Source organism: Caloenas nicobarica, chromosome 2 (assembly GCF_036013445.1).
Source record: "Caloenas nicobarica isolate bCalNic1 chromosome 2, bCalNic1.hap1, whole genome shotgun sequence".
NCBI classification, from domain to species: Eukaryota; Metazoa; Chordata; class Aves; order Columbiformes; family Columbidae; genus Caloenas; species Caloenas nicobarica.
Window position 1 is genome coordinate 145,591,725 of NC_088246.1, and position 22,846 is coordinate 145,614,570.

At 37.1% G+C, this 22,846-nt stretch overlaps 1 protein-coding gene across 6 annotated transcripts in view; it reads left to right on the top strand.

Moving 5' to 3' along the window:
• The window catches only part of OXR1 (oxidation resistance 1), a 283,064-nt gene that overhangs the window by 221,082 nt on the left and 39,136 nt on the right, over window positions 1–22,846 (top strand). For 5 of the 6 annotated variants that reach the window (XM_065628162.1, XM_065628161.1, XM_065628163.1 and 2 more), the window contains 5 exons: window positions 2,850–2,957; window positions 4,182–4,301; window positions 9,365–9,517; window positions 16,190–16,374; window positions 19,944–20,737. In XM_065628162.1, coding sequence (XP_065484234.1) covers window positions 2,850–2,957; window positions 4,182–4,301; window positions 9,365–9,517; window positions 16,190–16,374; window positions 19,944–20,737 — 1,360 coding nt within the window. The remainder of the gene's footprint in view (window positions 1–2,849; window positions 2,958–4,181; window positions 4,302–9,364; window positions 9,518–16,189; window positions 16,375–19,943; window positions 20,738–22,846) is intronic. The other variant, XM_065628164.1, reaches the window with a different exon arrangement.

The window sequence follows — 22,846 nt, forward strand, 5'->3', positions numbered from 1 at the left end:
AAACCAGGGACTGTGTTCTTGTCTGTCATTCTTCTTTGAGTGTGCCACTGCCATGGACGACTTTCCCAATTTTAGGGAATTTAGAAAATGCGGATCATTATGATGACAGATTACTTTATGTGTTGCATCTTTTACCTAATTTTAAAATTATTTTGAAGCTGCTTTTATGATAGTTACAAGTTCCATCTTCCTGATGGCGCATAGTAGAGAAATTAGGCCTGTTAATTAGTTTATATGGTCATAATCTGATATTTCTAAAGGTTTGAGTACAACACCAAAGTTGTTGTTGTATCTTCTCTCCCTTTGTCTTCACCTCTCCTCCTAGTCTTCTCATCTCTTTAATTTTGTTAGCTTCTTTTAATACCCTTAAGCTATTGTTTTCTTGTTTTCTGGTTCTTGGACAGCTAGTCTGGAAATACTTTGAAACAACTAAATAATTATTTGTGCACTTTGATTCATTTGTATTCAATGTATAATTTTTAATGGAAGAACGAGTGAACTCCAGTTGTGGAGATGTAATGACGGTAAAGTTCATTTAAAAAGCAGTAGATATTTGGTTTTAAATAAGTTTTTTTTAATAACTTTGCCAACTGATAAGCTGACAGAAATGAAGGCAGTTTGAACCATAGTCAGTGGTAACTCTGAAGCTATTTGTCTGCTGGTACACATGAGCACACCTGGTAAACATGGATAATATGTAAGTAGTGCTTTGAAAGTGGGTAGTGGGATGTACCTCTGTTCAAATGGAGACACAGTGATTTGAAGAGTGTTTGATTTGGGATTTTATTGGAAAAGGAAGACAGAAGGTGTGGAGCTTAAGTTGCTCTTTCTGTATCTAGTCATGTCTGTGAAAACTGATTTCTTTTTTAGCTTAGAATTTTAAACATATTTGTATACATATCTAAGTGACTACATAAGGTAGAAGTAACTAGGTAATAGGGCCTTATTTGTCTTATCTCCATGTAGGAGTTGATGACTAGAAGCTCTTGCTGCTGAGTATAGGAAAGCTACCTATATTTTAAGAAGCTCTTTTTCAACAAAAGTTATTGTACAGAGCAGAATTTGTGTGCATTAAGTTTAAGACAGTCCTGAATAACTGTTGTTTGCTTTTTCCACTTCAATTAATCAGTATCTTTCAGTCTTAATATATTTGTTAGTATACTGAAAGAAGCAAAGCCAATGCATGATCCATATTGAACTGCTTCAAAGCACCAACTGACCTACTCAAGTCCATTCCACATTGTTTCAGGGAATAAAATACTTTTTTCTCGTATCTGATGGTTGTCTTTGAGTTTTACTTGTATGTGAACAAATCTTGCCATTCTGTTAAAATCATGAAACAATGTAATCACTGTTTATCATGTCTGTCTTCTCAAAAGGGGAAATTTTCACATGAAGATTCAGCATAGTGCTTTAATATTCAAATATTTCTTTGAAATTCTTAATATTCAGAATAGCATTTAAATAGCTACATGCATAATATATAGAGATTTTGTTTCCTGGGAAAGAAGGAATAACTTTTTGTCCTCTCTTCCAGTGTTGAATTGATGGGCAAAAATCATTGGAAAAGCTGGGCAGTGGCTGTGGTACATGGTGGCGTGGATTTTTTTTGTTCCACAAAGTTATCCTTTCAGCTTTTGGCAGTTCAGATTCTGTTGTGTGTGTTTGTTTTAATAATAGAACACATGAGAATTGGAAAATAGGCCATTGAACATAGGGAGATACTTGAGGAAGTCTTTATTACATGAACAGTTTCTTTGTTTTCAGAAGATTATCAGTGCTGGTCTCTGAAATCCCATATAGCGTGGAGATTTGCCTGTGCAAATTTTACAGCCAGATAAGAAAAAGAAACTGATATTTGGCATTCCTGTGTTCATGACTTGTGATATAAACCCTTTAGTCGCCAAGAGGTCTCACCAGATGGTTTTATAATAGAATGGAAGGTGTATATCTTCTGCAGAGGTAATAAAAGGGACAAATGAGAAGACATTTAAGACAGGAGTCAGGATTTTTTTTCTTCTAGCAGTGCTCCATTTAACACCACAAATGTAGCTCTGCTTGTATTGCGTCATCTTCTCTTAACTGATAAGATTTATTTTTCCTGGTGCAATGTTTACATAGCCCTGTGCCGTTACACAATAAACTTCTTTTGGTTGTACGCTGCCTTGTCATATCATCCTCACAGCTCTTAAATGCTTGCTATGAATTCTTTATTCTGAGAAACACTCTCTGTGAATAAAACTTCTTTCTTCTTTGCTTTCTTCTGTTTGCTCATGTTGCATACCTTTTGGGAGATGGGGATGAAAATAAGAGCTTGAAAAAATCCTTTCCTTATGTGAGAATCACCTACTCAAAATGCTTATGCTCCATCTGCTGTCATACTGGTTGACCTGTTTTCTTCAGTATTTTTGCTTTTTATCTCAGTGATGTGTTTTACTTGCAAGTCAGGTTAACAGAAGCCTATTTCAATACAAAGAGAGCTTGTTTGTGTTTATAGAAGTTGCTTCACCTTTTGTGTAAGTGCAGAACAGAGGCAAGAGTTGAGGAGGGTTCTGTGAAACCAGAAGTTCTGGTGGGGCAGCTGAGCCCACAGCAGCGGGTATGGGACGGACCCTCCTGGCCACCCGGCAGGACAGCGGGAGAACAAGTGTCCTTAGGTGGGCCTGCAGTGGACTCAGAGTTAGGGGTAGGTGTGGTTTTGGGGGTGGGTTTTTTTGGGGCAATCATAAGATATGAAGACTTAAAGTTCATCAGAATCTCAGTAAATCTACATGTGATAAAATTTGTAAGCCACTATTTGAACTAACTGCTTACAGGTTTGTTTTTCTTTTTTCCCCCAATTGATACAGGTGGAATCAAGAGATACTTTAAACAGTATTGCCTTGAAATTTGATACAACACCCAATGAACTGGTTCAATTAAATAAGCTTTTCTCCAGAGCAGTCGTTCCTGGACAGGTACTATTACACTATATATTTTACTTATCCAATAAAAAACTTCTTCCCCTATATTTCTCATATCTACCAGAGAAAGTGTTAAAGAATGTCTCTTACTGGTTTTCCTTTTGGCTTTGTAAAAGACTTTTTTTCATTTCTCTCTAGTTTGTTAATCTCTTGTGCCTAATAAATAACTGCCTAAAAAGGGAACATATAATGAAGCTACCTGTCTCTCTTAAATAAGATCAGGGGACTTTTAAAACTAAATATACTTAATGATTTAATAACACTTGGGTACAAACTAAATTGCTACTTTGCAAATAGACCAGGCTGTTTACCAACTCTAGCTATCCAGGCTACAGCGTATAAACAACATTCCTGGCTGCATATTACTGCCAGCAATTCTATTTTAATAAATTGAATGATGTTTCCATTCCACTCTGAAAAGTTGCTGTCTTTACTGGCAGTGTAGGAAATATCGTTCATTTCTTACAGGTCGCTATTGCTTACATCTTTTTCTTTCCTTTTTTTTTTTTTTTCCCCTTTGCTTTTCCCTTCTCTTTGAAAGCCAGGCCTGGAAACAAGTGATAGGTCAACTATGGTATTAGCCACTGGTCCATTGGTCATTTGGTATTGGCCCTCAGTTTGAAGAGAAAAAAGAGAAGGAAAAAAAAAACCATAAACAAACAAAAATCCCACACCACCAAAAAACTATTTATTTCTCATTGCTGCAAAACTTCGTCTAGGTAGCTTGAATGCCTACCATGGCCAAAACAGTGTATTTAAGGGGTGAATAACTTCAGCTGATTTTTTAATTTTTTAAAAATTTTTTTTAAATTCAGTGCTAAGAGCTACATCTATGAACTTGTTTCCCAGGCTGTTTCTTAGGTGCTCAAATGGAGCAATAGCAAGAGAAATAATCAGGCAGGTCTTCCTTGGACACTGTATTGGTGTTTCTGGCATGCTGTATACTTTTAATGTTTTCTATCTGAACTTTTTCCTCGACGATTTTGACTAAAAATCAGCCTTATCTCAATATATATTTTAAAACTTTAAAAGCTTAAATTAAGAAGTACTTCGTGTGGTATTGTTTATTCCCTCAACTCATAATTTCTGTTAAAATTACTAGGAGCAGGAATGATGTTTGCATAGCTTATTTTGAGAAAGCATGGCAAATATACCTGAACTGGTGGGAAGTTTAGACCTGAAAGCATAACTTCTAACTTCATTATATCTTCTTTATAGATTTTGTATGTTCCTGACCCAGACTACATTTCTAGTGTGGACAGCTCCCCCTCTCTAAGTCCTATAAGTCCCCTATCACCTACATCTTCCGAAGCAGAGCTTGACAAGGCTACAGTAAATGTAGGTATTCCTGTTGTCCTTTAAATTAATTTTCCCTTTCAAGACAAATGTTCCAGATGCTGTGCTTTCTTCTTAAACTACCCTTTTGTTTTGGGGAGGAAGTAGTACTTTGCAACACTTGGAGTTGAAAAGTAAAATAGTACCTTTTTGAAGTAAATAAGTTTTGAATCTTTGTAAATGGCCATTTTCTATGTGAAAACTGATTTGAAAGCACGTCATTTGTAGCAAAATAACTATCCTTGCACACCGATAGTTTAAGTACTAGTTCCTCTTGCACTTCTGTGTCGGTTACCTTTCAGAACTAGTTAAACACTTGTCTCTAATCTTATTGATAGCTTTCATAGCAATGAGACGTTGGCAGAAACACACAAGTAGCTGAAAGGGAAGGGCCCCCACCGCTCCCTGTAGAGGTGTGGGAGGGGGGTTTCTGGTTTCATTTAGCAAAACGGAGTAAAGGAAAAGTCTGTTTCAGTGAAGGGCTAATGCAGAGTTGATTATAGCTGACTTCTGCTCAGTAGTTTTACTTTTGTAGACTACCAAATACTACAATTGTTTAGCCTTCAAAGCTGCTATGTAATTCAGCTCAAATGTAGATCTTTGGCTAGGAGCTGGCTTCGTAAAAGCGTATCTTTCCAGGAACACTGGTTTGCTGTCAAAAGAATTCTGTCAGGGAAACTTCAACCAGGAAGATGCAGTATTGGAGCCTGAGCTTCTCTGCAATTTATACATCACTACTATTCTTTTCCTAGTTATTGGTTGGGTTTTTTTCCTCATCTCAAATAAAATTTTTCTCAATAGCACTTCTTGATAGTGCTCAGTCAAGCTGTCAAACATGTGCTCCAGGATTCTGCATGCTCAAAGTTTGGGAAGTTTGAGACTTCAGGCATCTTTTATTGATTTGCTTGTATGACTTGGTACGGAGAAGTTTAAATATGAAGGTATTGCTTTGTTGCCGAGCAGGTTCCCAAGCTGCATTAAAGAGGCTGTGATGATGCTTCTACTAAAAATTACCATTTGGTTTTGCTGTTATACCTTTACTCTGACTGTGGTGGATGCACTCGACCCCCCCAGCCAAACCAGCAGCAGCTCGGTCCAGGCTCCAGAGAACACTGAGCTAGCATGCCTGTTCTCGTGAGATGTCTGCTGTCGTTTGTACTGAATAATTTCCTTTATGGCAAACTGAAGGTGCTGTAGCACAGTAAATAGATTAGTCTGCAAGAATACATTCTTATATATCAGTCTTAGAACGACGGTAAAGGCTAGGTTAGGCCTACCCATATGGAATATGTGGTGAGAAGTGACTCAAGGGAAAATTGTTAGTTTTACTAGTAAAAACCAGAGCTCTTCCTACAATGCACTAGATTTCACGTCAGAAAAATACCTTATTCTTGCTTTTGTGGATCATTTTGTATGTGCTTGTTTGCATATAGTGTATAAGGAAGCTTAATAGTGTAAATTTTTTAAAAACTTTTTTGACTATATGTACATAGCGGAGATAAAAGCTTGAAACTGTAGAAGAAACAGAGTAGATTAAAAGGCTTTAAAAGTTAAAATCATCTTATGCAAAAGGTCATTTTGTTTAGTGTAGGCAGTTCAATGTTGACAACAGTTTTTAAGTGTTAAATTTCATTTAACTGACAGTATTGCTGCAGAACTATTACATGTTGTGGATCGCTACAGGCAGTTCTTAAATGCTTCAGGAAAGTCAAATGAGCAATGTGACAATGTATAATAAAATGTTTATAGAAGCTTCTGAGGTGTCTTTTGAAATGCATGTATGGAGGGAAGAGATGTTCCTAGATACCGTTTGTCAAAAGAAAGCAAAGATCAGAAATCACTTGCACTTGTTGGTGTGGACTCTGTGTATGTTTGGTTTTGTTTTTCAAATGGTCTCTCCGGGAACACAAGGAGCACTCAGCTTCTGTTTGAGCAGTTGAGACTGGAGGGTTTATTCTTCGTCATAGCACCCGTTTTCGGTGTTGCTCTTCTTTCTTGGCTGATTGCCATCTTTACGAGAGCAATACCAGCGTACATTCTCTAGTGCTTTGTATTGGTGTCCGTCTTATGTGACTCTCCTTCAATTTTGACTCCAGATTCACAGTTTAAATTTAAGCATATTTCAAGGTAAAGAGGATTTGCTACTTTGCCTGTATAACGTAGAGGGGTCTTCCCTCTGTGCTGCGGTCACTGAAGTAGATGAGTTCTTGCTGGAAATCAAATAAGATGACTGATCAATATCTGAACATCTCTTGAGGCAAAAAATAAACTATAAGATATACTCTGTTATTTTGTTTCTGTTTTATCAAACATTGAAGTAGCTTAACCACAACCATGTGACTAAATGCAAACCAGCATGTGGCTATTATAATATGTGTGTAACTCTGTTCATTTTTTTTTATGTTGCTACACTTAATCTAAGATTTCAGTGTGTATTTCAATAAGTTTGTTAGTGTGTATGTAAGAGCTCCGCTTAGATTTTTAAGCCTTTATTGAGCTGCTGGGTTTTGTGAAGTTTCTTCATTCAGCAGTCTGCAAGTATTTGAGAATATTCAATACATTTTACTACCTATAAAAGTTAAAATTAACTTCAAAATAATATGTAGTGACAAGGATGTCATTAAATTCGAAAGTCTGCCACCAGTATTATTCCTACTTCTTTGCCATGTGGCAGTATGAATGAGAAATAGCTGGGTAATTCACAGTGGATTTGGGTATCAGCTGGAGACTCCTGCAGCCACTTGCTAAGTTATGTACATCACAAAGGAGACCATATAATTTTTTGGAGAGAGACATACATAGAAGGAGAATTCATCTCGAGGAAGTTTGCTTTTTAGTTGTATCTCCATTAGCTTTTTCAGCAAAACTCAGTTCAGTGTTCTAGAACTTGTTTCGGGGTGTTTTTTTGGTGTGCTTTCTAACTAAAATGGAAAGATGCAGTCAAATGCTAAAGTAGTGCCAAAGATGAACTAAAAACAATTATGCATAATGTTCCTGGATTAAGGGCATTTAGCTGCAATCTGTACTAGTGAATAGAACTGAACGGGAGAGCAGAAAACCAAAGGGAACATAGAAGTCTGCATTTTTTTTATAAATAGTACTATTGTATTAGTAACTAAAAATAGCAATTGTGTATAAAATGAAAGTCATTAAATGTTGGTTAAGCTCCAAAACAGGGTTGCTGTGACTATAAAATAGGCTCTGGCACAGTCTGCCTACTATGCGTGTAGTCTCTCCTGTCCCCGGTAGGGTTCTGTGTTCACTACTTTGGATGTTAGACAGCAAGACAGGTGAAGGTAACTCTTCCTGTTATCTGCCCAGGAAGGTAAATGAACAAAATCCTCTGGAAGTTATACCCAGGCATGTGAAAGAAAAAGACGGTTGAGAACAGCCCAAGTGAATTTACCAAGAGTATATTGTGCCTGACCAACAGGGTTGCTTTCTGTGATGAGATGACTGGCTCAGCAGCCGAGGGAGGAGCAGTGCGTGTTATTGATACTTACCTTGACTAGAGCCAGGCCCTTGTGCTGTCCCAAAGCAGCCTTCTTATCATACTGGGGAAATGTAGACTACAAGATGGGCTGGAGAAATTAGCAGGATCTTTGGGCTCAAAGTGATTCAGCACTTGTGTGTGTGGTTAGATATTTTTTGGGTTTTTTTCTGTGGTGGTGGACAATTACAAGTCTTTGAGGGTCCTTATTGGGGCTAATACTGTTTATAATCTGCGCATCAATGACCTGAATGGTGGGACAGAGGATAGAATGTACCATCAGCAAGCCTGGAACAGAAGAGCAGCAAAAATTAGGGGAAATGGTCAATACACTGGAGGGAAGGGCAAGGGCTGCTCATCAGAGGGACATCAAGAGTCTGGAGAGCTGAAGCAACAGAAACCTCATGAAGTTCAACAACAGTTAAGACCTGCCTGGGGCAGAAGGAGCCCGTGTGGCAGTGCAGGGTGAGGAGTGGCTGCCTACGGAGCAGCTTTGCAGAAAAAGATGAAGGGCCAAGGAGATGTTGATGCTTGTGTCCTGGTGGAGATGTTGATCAATGTCCACTTGTGATGGTGAAGGCTAATCATGTGCCAGGTGGCACATGAAAAAAGAATACCAACAGGTTAAGGGAAATGATTATTCCTCTGTCTGGGGGGCTTGCGAAGCTGCATTTGTGGTGTTGTGTCCACTTCTGGCACCTCTAGTACAAGACACATATTGACCTGCTGAAGAGAGTCCAGTGGAGGGCCATTAAGATGATAATGGAATGGAAATATATGAGGCACAAGGACTGGCTGAGAGAGCTGGGCTTTTTTTTAGCCTGGAGAAGAAAACATTACGGGACAACCTGATGTTTATGTTATACTGCCTAGTAGACAGAGAGGAGGGAGGAGAAGAGTTGAGGTCTTCAGATGTTCATAGTACAATGACGAGCAGCAACCAGCTGTGAGTTGCTGCACAAGAGTCCTGGTTAAATAGCAGGAAACTGTTTTTCACAATGAGGGTGGTTAAACCCTCGAGCAGGTTTCTTCTTAGAGGCTGTGGAATCTCCAGCCTTGAAGATTTAGACTCAACTGGAAAAGCCATGAGCAACCTGACCTAATGTAGGCTTATGCCTACTTTGAACATGGAGTTGTACTAGCTGACCTTCCAACATAAAGTAGTGTATAATATTATGGAAGGATTACAGAAGACATTTAATAGGAGGTTTGTTGAAGTTGGAAAATAATCCTTTCTGCTAACTTCTACTCGAACTTTACCTGTGATAGTATATCAGATAGTTTCCTTATGTGAGTTCTGATCACTATTTTGTTGTTTATTCCCACGCTGATTCTGAGTATCTTCGCCCACTTTCTTATCTTGGACTGGTTAAGCTGTGGTTCATTACTTATATTATACACTGTCAGATCAAAGCAGTCCTTCAACCTGCAGTGGATCTGGAACACTATTTTTACATTTGCTTTCAATTCAAATAAGAACAACAAAAATTACACAACAGAAAATCTCTTAAAGTTAATCTTGAAAAAGGAAGGTTGCTAAGTGTTCTCTTTTTTTTTTTTAATTATTCCATTTTAGGATCCAGATGGAGTCCAACAGAAAGAGTCGGCTGCTTCACCAGCTCATGCATGTGTTCGTCCTACAAGAGTGGTATCCTCCACCTCGGAAGAGGAGGAAGCATTTACAGAGAAATTTCTAAAAATTAATTGCAAGTACATCACTAACGGCAAGGTACTTAACTGTTCAAGTTTCACTGTTACTGTACTTGATGTAAAATAAAGTACATTTAAACCATAAATATACAGTAAAAATTAGTTGTTGATAAATACATGGTTCAGCTTATATACATATATATGTCTGTAGAAATATTTTTTTATTTACTGTTGCCTTTGGATCCCCAGACCACCTTTTTTTTCAGACGTGATGCAAGGAGTTAATATGTGATTAACCTGTGACAAACTTCCCTGTAGCCACACTGTTAAGTGATTCTCTTGTGTTGAGGGCGTGAGGTCTGTTTGTTCCTTATGTTAGTGTCTCTCATAAGTAATTCTCTTTACTTACAGTGGAGAAAGAACATGCCTTAAATATAAGGAAATGTGTAACTGGGGAGCTTCACTTCCATTTTCCTAAAGCAGAACAGTATAAGCAGAATTAATCTCTGACTCTGCAAAAAAACACTTCAATATTTGGTGTAGTAGAGCAGAAATCTTTGTTTTGTTTTGTTTTTCTTTTTAATTTGAAGTGGTAGTTAAAGTTCTCCCTGTAGTGTCATTACACTAATGCCTCCAAGTTAGTGACACTTAACTTCCATTCATCTTAGAGGTGCACAAGTCTTGTGCAGAGTTTTAGGGACTGAGATAATGTCAAAAGACATTACCTGAGAATGCTTTAGGAAAAAAACAAAACGTGTTGCTCTCCCACCTCACAAAAGAATGACTATTAGACACTTTAATTGTGAAAAATCATGCCTTCACTCAAGCTGAATGAATGCAAAGAAACTCGGAGTACTTGCAGTACTTCTTCTTTCACCTGAAGTTGGGGATGTTTATACAAATACTGCTGATTCTATGTTGCTCAGCAATAGGTTTGCAGATAAGTTACACTAATGATTTATTTGTTTTTGCTGATGGAAAAGATTGCAGATCCATATATGTCTAGATAAGAAGCCTTTTGACAATACATGTATATTGGCGAAAGCTGCTGTTAGGAGTTGGTAAGACAAGTCCTGGAAAAACTTTGTTTGGTACTTTGTGCTACTCTGTGGTTAATTTGCTTCACTCCTTGCCTTCTGTGCCTAGGTGACGGGTTTTTTTAGGTTGATCTTAGACAAACCATTATCTCTTGGTTTTACGTGCCCTGAAACAGAGGAATTGAGAACTGTGAGCCTGTGTTAGAAACTGGCTGACTGTAAAAATATATAATTGAGGGTTAAAACTTACGGTGTATTATTTACATGCCATAATTCCTCATCAGAGTGGTATGGGGAGGCTTCACAGTGTCTGCCTTTGACTTGCATCTTTACAGCCTATTTTGTAAGAGCTTCAAGGAGAATTCTATTTCTAGAGAGATGTATAATCTACCACAGTATCGGTCCATACTTGGGGAGGTTGAGGAGGAGAGAATGGAGGCTAAATTGCTCAGATTTGAGTACCAAATTTCATAAGTTTAGTATGTAATTTAGCCCTTGTTACACGTGGTAGGAATGTCCTTTGGCATATTGTCGTCTTGTTACCTTTCCTGATGATGCAGGATGATATCTCTTCAAAATTTTTCTGGAGAAAATTGAAAAGATTCATCTCCTGCTTCCTGCTCTGGAAGTGTTTTTGAAGCTCATTGTTAACTGTTCATAGGGCTTCAGATGTGAAGTCCGGTCATCAGTGAGACTGATGCTCATAAACTAAAATCTAGTGAAAACCTCTTTTCAGTGTGTTTAATTTCATATGTAAAAGGCCTTGCATGAAGATCAGACTCTCTCCTTTCCCACTTTTCAAGACTGCTTATTCTATATGTGTTTGAAGTTGGTTTTAGTTGCACCTGTGACTTCCTGGACAAGCACACAGGAGTTCTCTGAGGTTTGGTGGTTGGAACCTGGAAACATTTACAATATTTGCTGTCTGCTATCTGGTTATGGCTCCTGTAAGAGGCAGGGCATTGGGTACAGGTAGAAACAGGGGTGCGAATATGCCACATCCTGGGCACGCAACAAATCTGTGTAACCAGTGTACTCTAGAGTCACCTTAACTCGCTGTTTATTGTGTACATAGACATGCCCTTTCTTGCAGTCACACTCTTTGCTGCTTTTGTAGAAAGTTATGCTGGATGATGTCTTAAACAGTTGCCCACAGTCCTCCATCAAGAATTGAGCTGCCCATAGATTACTTTTTTTTTTCTCTCCTCCCAGGGATAGAAAGTTAGGAGATTAGAGCAAACAGTGGCGGTATACCGGAATCATGTAGGAGTTTGTAGTGTGCATACCGTTGTCCAATTATTTTTACTTAGGCTTGTGCTCTGATTTGCTGATCTGTTTCCTTCTAGCTACATTATTGGTACAAATAAGTTTTTGAAAATATTTTGAAAATTGATTTTGTATAAAATAAAGTCAAAGAACTGTTTTAAAATGTTCAACAAATATTTGATTACCATCGAAAGGATCTGTGCTGAAGACACAGCATGACACAAAGGAGAAGTTCGGCTCATCTCCTCATGTTGATATGGGCAGGTGAGAGCATGGGAAGGGCTTTATTTAGTAAGCTGCTATGCTGTTCATTACTCTAAAGAATATATTCACACTGAAAGTGTTTTCAGGAGCTCAACCAGGCCAGAGAGGGAGCTTTGGAGCTTTTTTCCTGCTCCAAAAGCAAGGAACCAAGAAGATTTTATGGGGAGCAGACTTTAGGCTGTCAGTCTTCTTCAGTGCTTGTAAGATACCAGGTTAAGTTAGCAAAAGTAAGTCACTAAAGAACAATATGCTGTAGGGTTTTTTTCCTGGCATCAGTGTTGTTACCCAACTCTGAGTATTTTGTAGAACAACTGTGACATCTGCTGCCATAGTGCATAAATGTGTATGAGAAACCAGAAAAGTCTTTTCAGAACCTAAAATGAATGCATGGTACTAAAACACACAAGAGTTCATTGCTGGCTTATTCTGAGACAATAGTTCTGGACTATATGTATTGTAGGAACATTAACTTAGAAGTCTCTCTGATCTATAATGGCAAACCAACACGGGAATGTAGTTTCAGGTACTCTCCTGTAAAGACAATACCTCATTTTTTTCTTTACTATTGCAGAACTGTGGTGTTAGCTCTCAAAGACTGGACCTGCTTCAGTTTCCATCTTTCAGGGCAGTCTAGCATAATGCAATGAGTAATTCTTGACCAGTGCTTGGTTAGATGCACATGTACTCCCACTTACCTGTTTTATTCTGATGTCACCCATTTTTTTTTTTCCCCTCACAGAATCCATAGCACTTGGTTTCTGTCTGTGTTAGAAACTCCATCTGTTGAGTAACACACGTTCCACAGGTTTTTAAGGAAGCTTTTCTCCTGCAAACAAGTTAGAAGGTAGTAAAGACAGAAGCTACTTGTCTTGCAAAAGAGTCACAGAAATTGTTAAAGAAAGTGGCAGAAACACTGACATGTCTGAAAAAAAGAATTAAAACTTGAGACCAAACAAAATGTATTTTTTTATCTGGCTATTACCTGAGCTTTACCTAGCTACCTGGGTAAATATTCAATGATCCTTGGTAGTAATAATAATAAATGACAGAAATATTAATGAAATTTAGTGTATCATTAAGAATCTCACTTCTATCCTGTAAATTTGGGGCAACAATTCTTCTCTGGAGAAGTGCCCTGAAGTGTTAATGCAGTAACTGTGGACCATATCAAATAACTTGTGAGCCAGAAATGTTTCTTTGTTTTGCCTCCTGTCATCTTTTAAATGCATAACAATAAAATAGGTGATCTCTTGTTGAGGAGCTATGAAACCGGTGTTTTCAAGGTACCTATATAATCTTTCACCTGCTCATAATCAGTGCAAGTGAAGTGTTTGATCAGCTTCTTAATCAAGTATACATAAAAGCCAAGTAGTTCCAAGGGTTAATTCTCTTTCTCTATCAGCGTAATAAATTTTAAATGGAATTACACTTTCAGATTAATTTTTGTGGTATTTACCTGTTGGCGTGGAAGGTTTTGTCCAAGACCAAGATAAACAAGCTATCGGGTTTCTGGCAGTGTGTTTGGTTGAGGCTGCAGAGGTAGACTAGAATCTTCCATGTATGTCCAGGACAACTGCCTGATGACCAGGTTTGGGGGTTTTCTGCCATCAGACAGGTCATTGTCAGACTGTCCTAGGAAGCTTCCATTTACAGTAGAAGGTCTCTTAAACTTGTTTTCCTTACATAGTCAGTAGTCTGGCACGCTTCTTGGGCTGAATGTTTGCCTGCAGAAAGATTGTGAAGATGTGCAACTGGTTCTTCATACACGTTCTAATGTCATGACTAGTGTTCAGATAAGCATTGTAATATTGATTTGTGAAACTTTTAACTTGTTTTGCTATAAAATATTCTTTCATCAATTTTTGACCTGGACTGCCAGGTGAAACAATGTTTTAACTTGCTTTTGAGAGCACAGATTAAGCATTGGATTTTGTATTTGTTCAGTAAAACTGGGGACCTTGGTGACATGGGTGACATGTCAGCTGTGACAGCTCACCCTGTGGTAGAAAAATGGCATCTCCTTTTATTGCCTGAAGTCTTCCACGGGCTCAGAAGTTTTAGCACTTCCTGTGTACTTAACTTATCAAGGCAGGGTTATTTGATCATGAAATAATGAACAAGTGAAGACAAAATCATCTGAAATCAAGAGTTCTCCAGTGAACTTGATTACTGATTGCTTCTACTGAGTAATCATTTTAGAAGTTGATATTAAACATCTAAATCCTTCAGCTGGAGCAGTCATACAACTTTTTTTTTTTTCTTTCCTCTCCAGACTGTTCTGAAGATTCACATGCAACATGTGGGCAATGAAACAATAGAATAGAATATTTTAGGTGGAGGGGACCTACAATGATCATCTAGTCCAACTGCCATTAAGGCTATGGCCTTGACTTGTCTGGGTCATATCTGGAGAGTGTTAATAAAATTCCACATTCATGTGTGGTCATTAGTGAAAGAGCTCAGATTTAGAAGTGATGCTGCTTTTTGCATTACATACTGAATTTATGGAAGTAGTAGTTAAAGAGAAGCAATTATTCTTCTGAGGAGACTCTTTCATGACTCTTGCAGTCATGTTAAATTTATTTTCTAGACTACAATGGATATAACAAATTGTGAACTTCTGTTGGTAGTCATCCTTCTGGAGTTCCTTCTTGCCCATTGAAAGTTTATTTCCACAATACAGTGCTGGGAAAGAAATACTAGTGATGATTTTCGTTCAGTGTCTTAAACAACTTGGAATTATGTAAATATGTTTTGCTGACTGTAAAGTCTTCAGCATATGCTTTGCACTCTAAAAGGCACGTACAAAACCTGACTGGGCACTGAAGGACTAGGAGGGCTTTAGTACAGAAGCTCAAGCTGCTTTTGAGACTGTTTTCACTTTTGCATAATAGTGACAACATTGGTTACTGCTGTAGGGTTTAATACTATTTTGGGTTTGTTTTTAATCACTTGTAATTTTCTGCTCAGTGCACGGCATCTTCTTTTTCTGCTGTGAAGATCATCAACCATCACAGTGCTGGGAACAAATTTCTTGAAATGGGAAGGATTGTAGTTGTATTTCGTGCTGTGTTTGTAAGTCATCTTAGAACTGAAAACGAACCGTCTCCCCAATACACAATGTAATAACTGGACAATTTATCAGTGAGCTGGATATTTACTGAATTCCTGATAAGCTTCAGCAGCACATGAAGCAACTCTTTTGTGATTCTTGTGCAAAAGTTTTGAATGTCTTTCTAAATTTATAAAGTCTTTAGAATTCATGATCTGTAACTGAAGGATCACTGTCGTCCTGCTTAAAGCTACGTTTCCTCCAACTCACAGTTTTAGCTCAAACTCTACTGTTCTAACAGTTTTACGGGTTTCCTTAGGGAGCAACTGTTGCTTGTGTTTGTATATATTTCTAGTGCTTAAAAAAAAAAAGTTCAACATATTGTAAATTAGCTTGGTACCTGTATTGCATAAGAACCATACAGCTCATAGGATGAGTATCAACTTCCTTTAATTTTTTTCATACTAGAAGTTTAAAATCTACTTGTATTCATCATGTACTGCAGCAGTATCATTGTGATTTAAATCCATCCAAAACTGCATCTTGATGCAGTTGCATCTTCAAAAATCTTTAATATTTTTAATCTAGTTTCATTCTCTAAATTTATTTGTCTAATCAGTCAACAGGTCCGTTAAGTTAGAATGACTTGTATCAGATAATGCTGTTGCTTTTGTGTGAGGAAAATGAAGATAAATGACAGTTTTTGACAGTCTGTTTGTTCTTAAATAGTAGAAAGTGAGCAGAGTTAAGTGTCAGGTTTTAGACGATACTTGAAGTTTCTTGCAAAACTAGCAATAAGCCCTGTGGTTATCTAGGAAGGGATGTGTCTTTACCTCAGAGGAGCTGCCTGGCATATCCTTTAGGGCTCAAGGGTTTACCTTTTTTAATTCAGCCTATTTATTAAGTAGGTGTGAGGAACAAAACTGTTTTCTTATGAGAAAGTAGGTGGCATTAATTTGCTTCCTCAGAAAAAAGTTATGTTTCTAGATGACTGCAAAACACGAGAAACTGTATGAAGTTGCTTAAATATGCTATAAAAACAAATTAGAAAACACCTTTTTACTACAAAAAAATGAAAATAAGCTGAAATATGAAGAAGAAAATTTACCACTTCTTTTCCCTCTCATTTTAGGGTACAGTCAATGGTGTGCTGCTAGTGACTCCAAATAATATAATGTTTGATCCTCATAAAATGGATCCTCTGGTCCAAGAGAACGGCTGTGAAGAGTATGGCATCATGTGTCCAATGGAAGAAGTGATGTCAGCTGCTCTGTATAAGGAAATTGTGGACAGCAAAATTAAGGATTCATTAACCATGTAAGATAGAATAGTATTTCTAAGGCTTTGAGTAAATATGAACTGTAGCCATATTGCTGACCATAGAAAACTAGTGAAACCACTTTATTTTTTCTGTTGATTTCCTTTTTAAGAACATCAAAGATTGGCTTGGAAAGACCCTTGAGAAAGCTTGCTTTACCTTAAGTTCTCACATTCTATACCCTATTTAGAATAAATCCTCTTCTATGTGCGTGGATTCTAATTTCCCCCAGTAGTCTCTCTTACAAATCAGTCAATGTAGCAAGAGGTACCAAAACACTTTCTCTGCCCCATCCCCCCTATGAAAATGGTAAAAGATGCATTTGATTATTTGTTAATCTAAAAACTAATGTACAGAATAGAAAAGTCCAGCTGAAACAGGTTTGGGTGCAAATCTTTGTTTGCCATTTTCCACTTGCTTATCAAACTAGCTTCACTAACTCTCTTGTTGCTCTGATAGATGGTTATAGGAATTATTTTTGGAGGTTTGTGTATATTTTTTATGACCTTAGGCACTTATTGGCTAAGGGAGGAACTGCATATTGACCTTTAGGTGTAGCCTTGTTTGGGTTGAACAAAGTGAATTTGGATTGCTGAGCTTTAGTCATGGGTGTTCAGCATGGCAGGCATTTAAAACTGACTTTAAACAGCGTTATGAAAAAATCTTGGTTCCATTCCGTCTGTTGCCTGATTTTTATACTGTCCTCAGAAACAGGAATTCAGACATTAAAGCCAAAAAGGATATAAAAAAAATTTTTAAAATGTCACCTTTACTTATCACAGCCCATAAAGCACAGACATTTGCCGACTACCTTGACCATCTAACTGCAGGGAAGTTGAGTCCTTTAGCCAAGGTAGAGTTGTCTATGTGTGTGAGAGAGTAAAGCCGTTTGCCTGATGTGCAACTCTTAAAAAATGCAACCATTTTAATTCATGTATAAAGATACTCAGTAACTCTGAAAAATGCCCTTTTCAGTTCTTGCAGGTGGTATGCTAAGCACGTCTTTCTTGGTAGTTTTAAATATCTGGAGACCTAGAAGAAATAAGTTGTCTTACCATTTTTAAGTTCAGTTTCAGCAGAGACCTGGTAGTAAACTGATATCTTGGCGTGGTCTTGTTTGCTGCCTGAAGACCAACTAATGTATGTATTACTATAGTAGTACCTTTGGGGCTTTTGATGTAGAATAATGATGCCTTCAGCATGGTTGCTTTCTGGAAGTTTATCTTCCAGATTGAGTTTTAATAAGTTGCTCATAGTTCCTACTTCAATTGATGTATAGTACATATAATGAGATTATGAAAATTAAATTACTCTTTTTAATCTACCTATTTGAATCACAATATTGCAGTTGCAAAACAAGTCTTTTTTGTAGCATGTTTAGTTTCTTAATGGCTCAATGTTGATTTGCAAATGTACTTTGCGTGCCCTGTTGATTTTTTTTTTTTTTTTGTGCTCTCATAGCACATGCATTTTCTGGTTTGGGTTTTGTTTATAATAGAAATCCATATGGAATGGGAAAATGTCTAACATTAAAAGGTCACATTCAGAGCCCTGTATGTCAAATTTGATATGTCTGTCTTGTAAACTTTATAAACTATTAAATGGAACACTAATATCTAATGTTTTTTTTCAATCCCAGCACTTCTGTGCCTTAACCTCATCAAAATTTGAGGCATGTTTGTAAATTTTGAGGAAAATAAATTTCAAATTTCTTAAGTCTGTAACCAGAATTCCAATTACAGCTAGATCTGACAAAACCTCTGTGTCTCAAGATATTTGAGACTTAAATAATGTTTTCACACTATTTGTTTTCCTCTAAATATTCCACTGTTATAATTAAACCCCTTCTCTTTTCCCCGTTTTACCAACTGTCAAACCTGTTTAGACTTGGAAGAACAATGTGAATACTGAAAATCAGTTTCCATTATATCAATAGCCTTATTACAAAACCAGTGGATTCTTTGGTTCTTAAAACTGCAATTTCATGTTGTATGGTTTCTGTATATAAGCCACAATCTTTGCTGAAACTGGAAAAAATATATCTGAAAACTTACAGATATTTTACAGTTTTCATGAACCTTAAGTTGTGCTTGTCCAAGAACACCTATTACCAACACAATCCTGATAAATAAAGGAAATGATCCAGTGTAATAGGTGATAAATCCTAAACTGTAATCCACATGCTTTATAAGCAAAATTACTACATCAGCACAAGCTTAGTATCAGCTTCTTGGTAACACTTGGGTAAGAGGGTGCAGATGCTTTGCAAACATCCTGAATTTTAGTGGTCTCAGTAATGTCAGTAATGTGACCTAACTGAATGAAAAGTTTTGTAGAAATGTGGAGTGAATTTATCCTTCTTACAGATGGGAGATGAAGGTACAAACTTCTTGAGAGCATTTGATGCTGGGTAATGGAAGATGTAATGTGGTTATTGTAGGGAGGGAGTTGGTATTGAGAACTCTGGTCAAAAGTATATTTAAATATGAGAAATTTTTGACGAAGGTTGTGTACTGCTCAGTTTTTTGATGACACCGGGAAAGCTTAAGTCCTGTAGATATAGTTGAGCATGTTCACAGTTCCCTTGTAGTTCTCCCCTTCTAAAACTCATAGACTTTGTAATTAGCTTATTTTGAAAGGCAGGTTTGAATAATATTACTTCCTTGGGGAAATTAAGTTCTAATTTTATGCTTGCTTTTTTCTTACACTATTTATCAACATTTGATGTCTGCTCTTTTAATTATTCAGTTGTATCAAGTAATTTGAGATTTATTTTGCCTAACAGTGGTATCCTCAAAGTTAGGTGCCCAATTGGCAAAGTCACCAATCTCAAATATTTCCCATGTGCAGAATGTTAAAAAAATCTACATTGATGGTTCCAGTTGCTCTGCATTGACTGGCTTAGGTCGTTAAGGTTAGACTAGATGATTTCTGCCGTTCATTCCTTACCAATGACCGAAGTGTCAACTTCGTAATAGAGTAGGACAGATCTATACAATTGTGCTTACCTCTTTGGTGGACAAAGCTCAAGGTTGTGAAGGCTTTCTACCTGTAAAGGTTATGGCTGTGTGTAGCTTTTTGGTTTTTTTTCCTCCTGTTTTTTATTTTACTATTACACTGTAAGCATCTCAAACAATCTTGTTGGTTTCATAGGAGAGCTTTTCCTTGCAAAAGTAATGTAATGGAGTTGGAAAGTCCTAACTATGTCATGCTGGCAAAGGTCTGCCATAAGCTTATCATTACATATTTGATGCTTTTTTTCTTATTATTGATTCTCTCGATTAAGTTTTAGTAGTTTGTTTGGGTTTTGTTTGGTGTGTGTGTTTTGTTTTTTGTTTTGGTTTGGGTTTTTTGTTTGGTTTTCTTTTGTTTGTTTTGGTTTTTTGTTTTTGTTTGTTTTTGTGGTTTTTTTGTTGGTTTTTGTTTGTGGGGTTTTTTTGGGGTTTTGGTTTGTTTGTTTTGGTTTTTTATTAAGAGCACCTTTTCTTTATGAAGTTTTGTTAGTAAAAATAAAAAGAGCTTGATATAAGAGGCACCTGCTATAATAACATTCTTATTTGCTCAACAGAGATGTCGAACAGCAGTCTGTAAGGGAACTTTGCCATTCCAAGAAAGCTGCCAAGAGCAATGCAGATGAAATGGATTCCAGGATCCAGGATCCAGGCAATGACAGTGCGAGTACTGCCCCAAGGAGCACAGAGGAGTCTCTATCAGAAGATGTCTTCACAGAATCAGAACTCTCTCCAATACGTGAAGAACTTGTTTCCTCAGATGAGCTTCGACAAGACAAATCTTCTGGAGCATCATCAGAATCTGTCCAAACAATAAACCAGACTAGTGCTGAATGTTTAACAATCATTTCAGACTCAAATGAAGCTGGCAGTGACGTAAAACCCAGTGCTGAAAGGGCTGTAAATGTTAAACAATTTGGTACTCACAGCTTAGGTTCAGGAAGTGCTGAAACATCTATAAGTGGGGGACAGGAACCTAGTGAAGATACTGCGGGTGTCCTCCAGCAGTCTTTGCAAGGATCACACAGTAGTGAACAGCGTGACAAAGGGGCAGAAGTGGGTGAGGATCAAGATTCATTACTAGGAAAGGAGCCAGAAGAAGAGAGGAAGGTAGGAGAGGAATGTCCACGTTGTGAAGATACTACAGACTCTCAAGAGAAAGAGACAACTAGCAAAGAAAAAGTAGTGAGAGAGCAAACGCAAGACTCGGAGACAGAAGTTGAAGAACTTCGCAAGCTTTGGAAGACCCACACTATGCAACAAACCAAACAACAAAGACAAAACATGCAACAGGATTCACAAAAAGAAATTAGTCAGAAAACTGCAGCTGCAGGAGATGGGCAGTTAGAAGGTGAGTCAGTATCTATGAGTACAATGTTAGCTTTCAGATTTACAATGTGTCTTCCTCCAGCTCATCAGAATTCTTGTTGGTTTTCATTCTGCAGAACACGTCTCCATATATTGCTTCTATTTCAGTGGCTTGAAGTATACCTACGTTATGCCTTATGTAAATCAGCGGGGAAAATATTTCTCAGGAAACTAAAAGAAATGGATACCTTTTTTTTACTGTCGTTTTTTCTCATAAATATAATTCCAATGATCATATTAAAACACAGTATTTTTGTAGGGGAGATTTAAATGAGCCTGTAAAATTTTCTGTGGTGGAGTGGTCACTGTAGAGCTCAAAATTAAAAATGTTGTTTAGCAGTCAGCTAGCTGTCACTTAAATTTTGATCCCACTGTCCACGTGTATGAATGAATTTCAGGGAATGAATTTCATGTTATTTATAGCTTGTCTGCTTTGTGGTTAAGGTTTATGACGTGAGTATCAAACACTGGAGGCTTAACAGTGTTTGATACTTTCAGAACTTTGTTTCACTTGCATCTTTCATACTTCATGCTGACTAGAGCAAGGTTCAGCATGCAAAAAGCATTTCTCAGGATAAGAGCTAGATAGTAAGAAACTAATGGGGAACAATTAGGCTTATTTCTTGATTACCTTCACTCCTCTGCAAAGGTCTGGCCCTAGGATTATTAGTTGGAAGTTATCTTGAAAGTCTGTTGAAGCTACTTAATTGCTATTAAAAAAAGTTTTTTCTTTAAGTAACTTCAATATGTTTCTGTATGTATTTGATTTTGCTTTTAAAAAAATTCATGAATTAGCTGTTTTAATTGTGCAATATTTTGGGGGCTAGAAAGAAAACATCTATAATACCTGTCACAAACTAATAGATTATATGTGAAGTGCATTTTAAGGTCAAATTGTTTATGTTTATAATTAAAAGTTGAGACTGTATTGAACAGAGAGGTATATTCTTCAATTGGCAGAAATCAATCTTTTGTGTTTGTGTTTTGTGGGTTTTTTGTTGTTGGTTTTGGTGGGGTTTTGTTTGTGTGGGGTTTGTTTTTCTCCTTCTGTTAAGGAAGTAACTGAACTTGGAAATTTGAAGCAGATTAATAGTTGCATTATTCTGTGATAAATTTGGCTTTTATGCCATACGTATGAGAGGAAATCCTCCCATGAAAATGTCATCTAGCAGTGGTTGCTGGTTCTGACTTCTAAAAAATGCGAGCACAAGTATTCTTTTCCTCAATTGCTGCTTTTCTTACAGTTGAATATTTTTTGTTATCATTGAGTGACACTGCAGGTTTTTAATGCAAGATGTTCTGTACAGTCACAGCATATGCATATATCATCAAAAAAGTGTGTACATGCAGTTAGAGGAGTGCTGGCTAGAAACCTTCTGCATAGGGTGGTAAAGCCTCGCTGAAGGTTGTGGGGATAAAACAGAAAGAAAAATAATTTTTAAAAAAGAAGCACAGGTTACTTTTTGGAGATTTGTGCCAATGACCTCAGTGCAAATTCAGTTGGAATTACTGTATGTTTTTTATTCAGGCATATTGTATGAGCAGAATGCAAATAAAACAGTATATTACGAATTAATACTTCTCAATCTAAATGGATTTGATGACACTTCTACTGGCTTTGTCTACAGGCAAGTTTAAATAGAGCCAAGGTAAAAGCATAGATGTATTGCTTAACTCTTGAAGGTCAACAAAGACTGAATATGACAGGTCTATTAACAGTAGGTCACTAAAAAAGACTAGGTCATTAAAAAATTGAAACACTCTAAACACTATCTAAGGTCCTCTCTATTGGACTAAAACTCTGAAGTAATCATACGATGAGTTTTGTATCATTAAATTACATAGATAGGTCTTTTATCTCCTGTTAGCAAGGTCTTAGTTGAATTTCTTCTCTTTTGTGGGAGTTCTGAGCATCTAGGTTTTGGGGAACTACTATTTGTTGATCTTCACGAAGGTCAGATGTTTCTGAGTTTAGAATTAATGTTTTATATGTTCTGAATGTTGAACAGGTGATACAATGAAAGCTGAAATCTATAAGTAGTCTGGAATAGCTTAAAAGGCCTCGGATTTCTTTTTTTTTTTTTTTTAAATT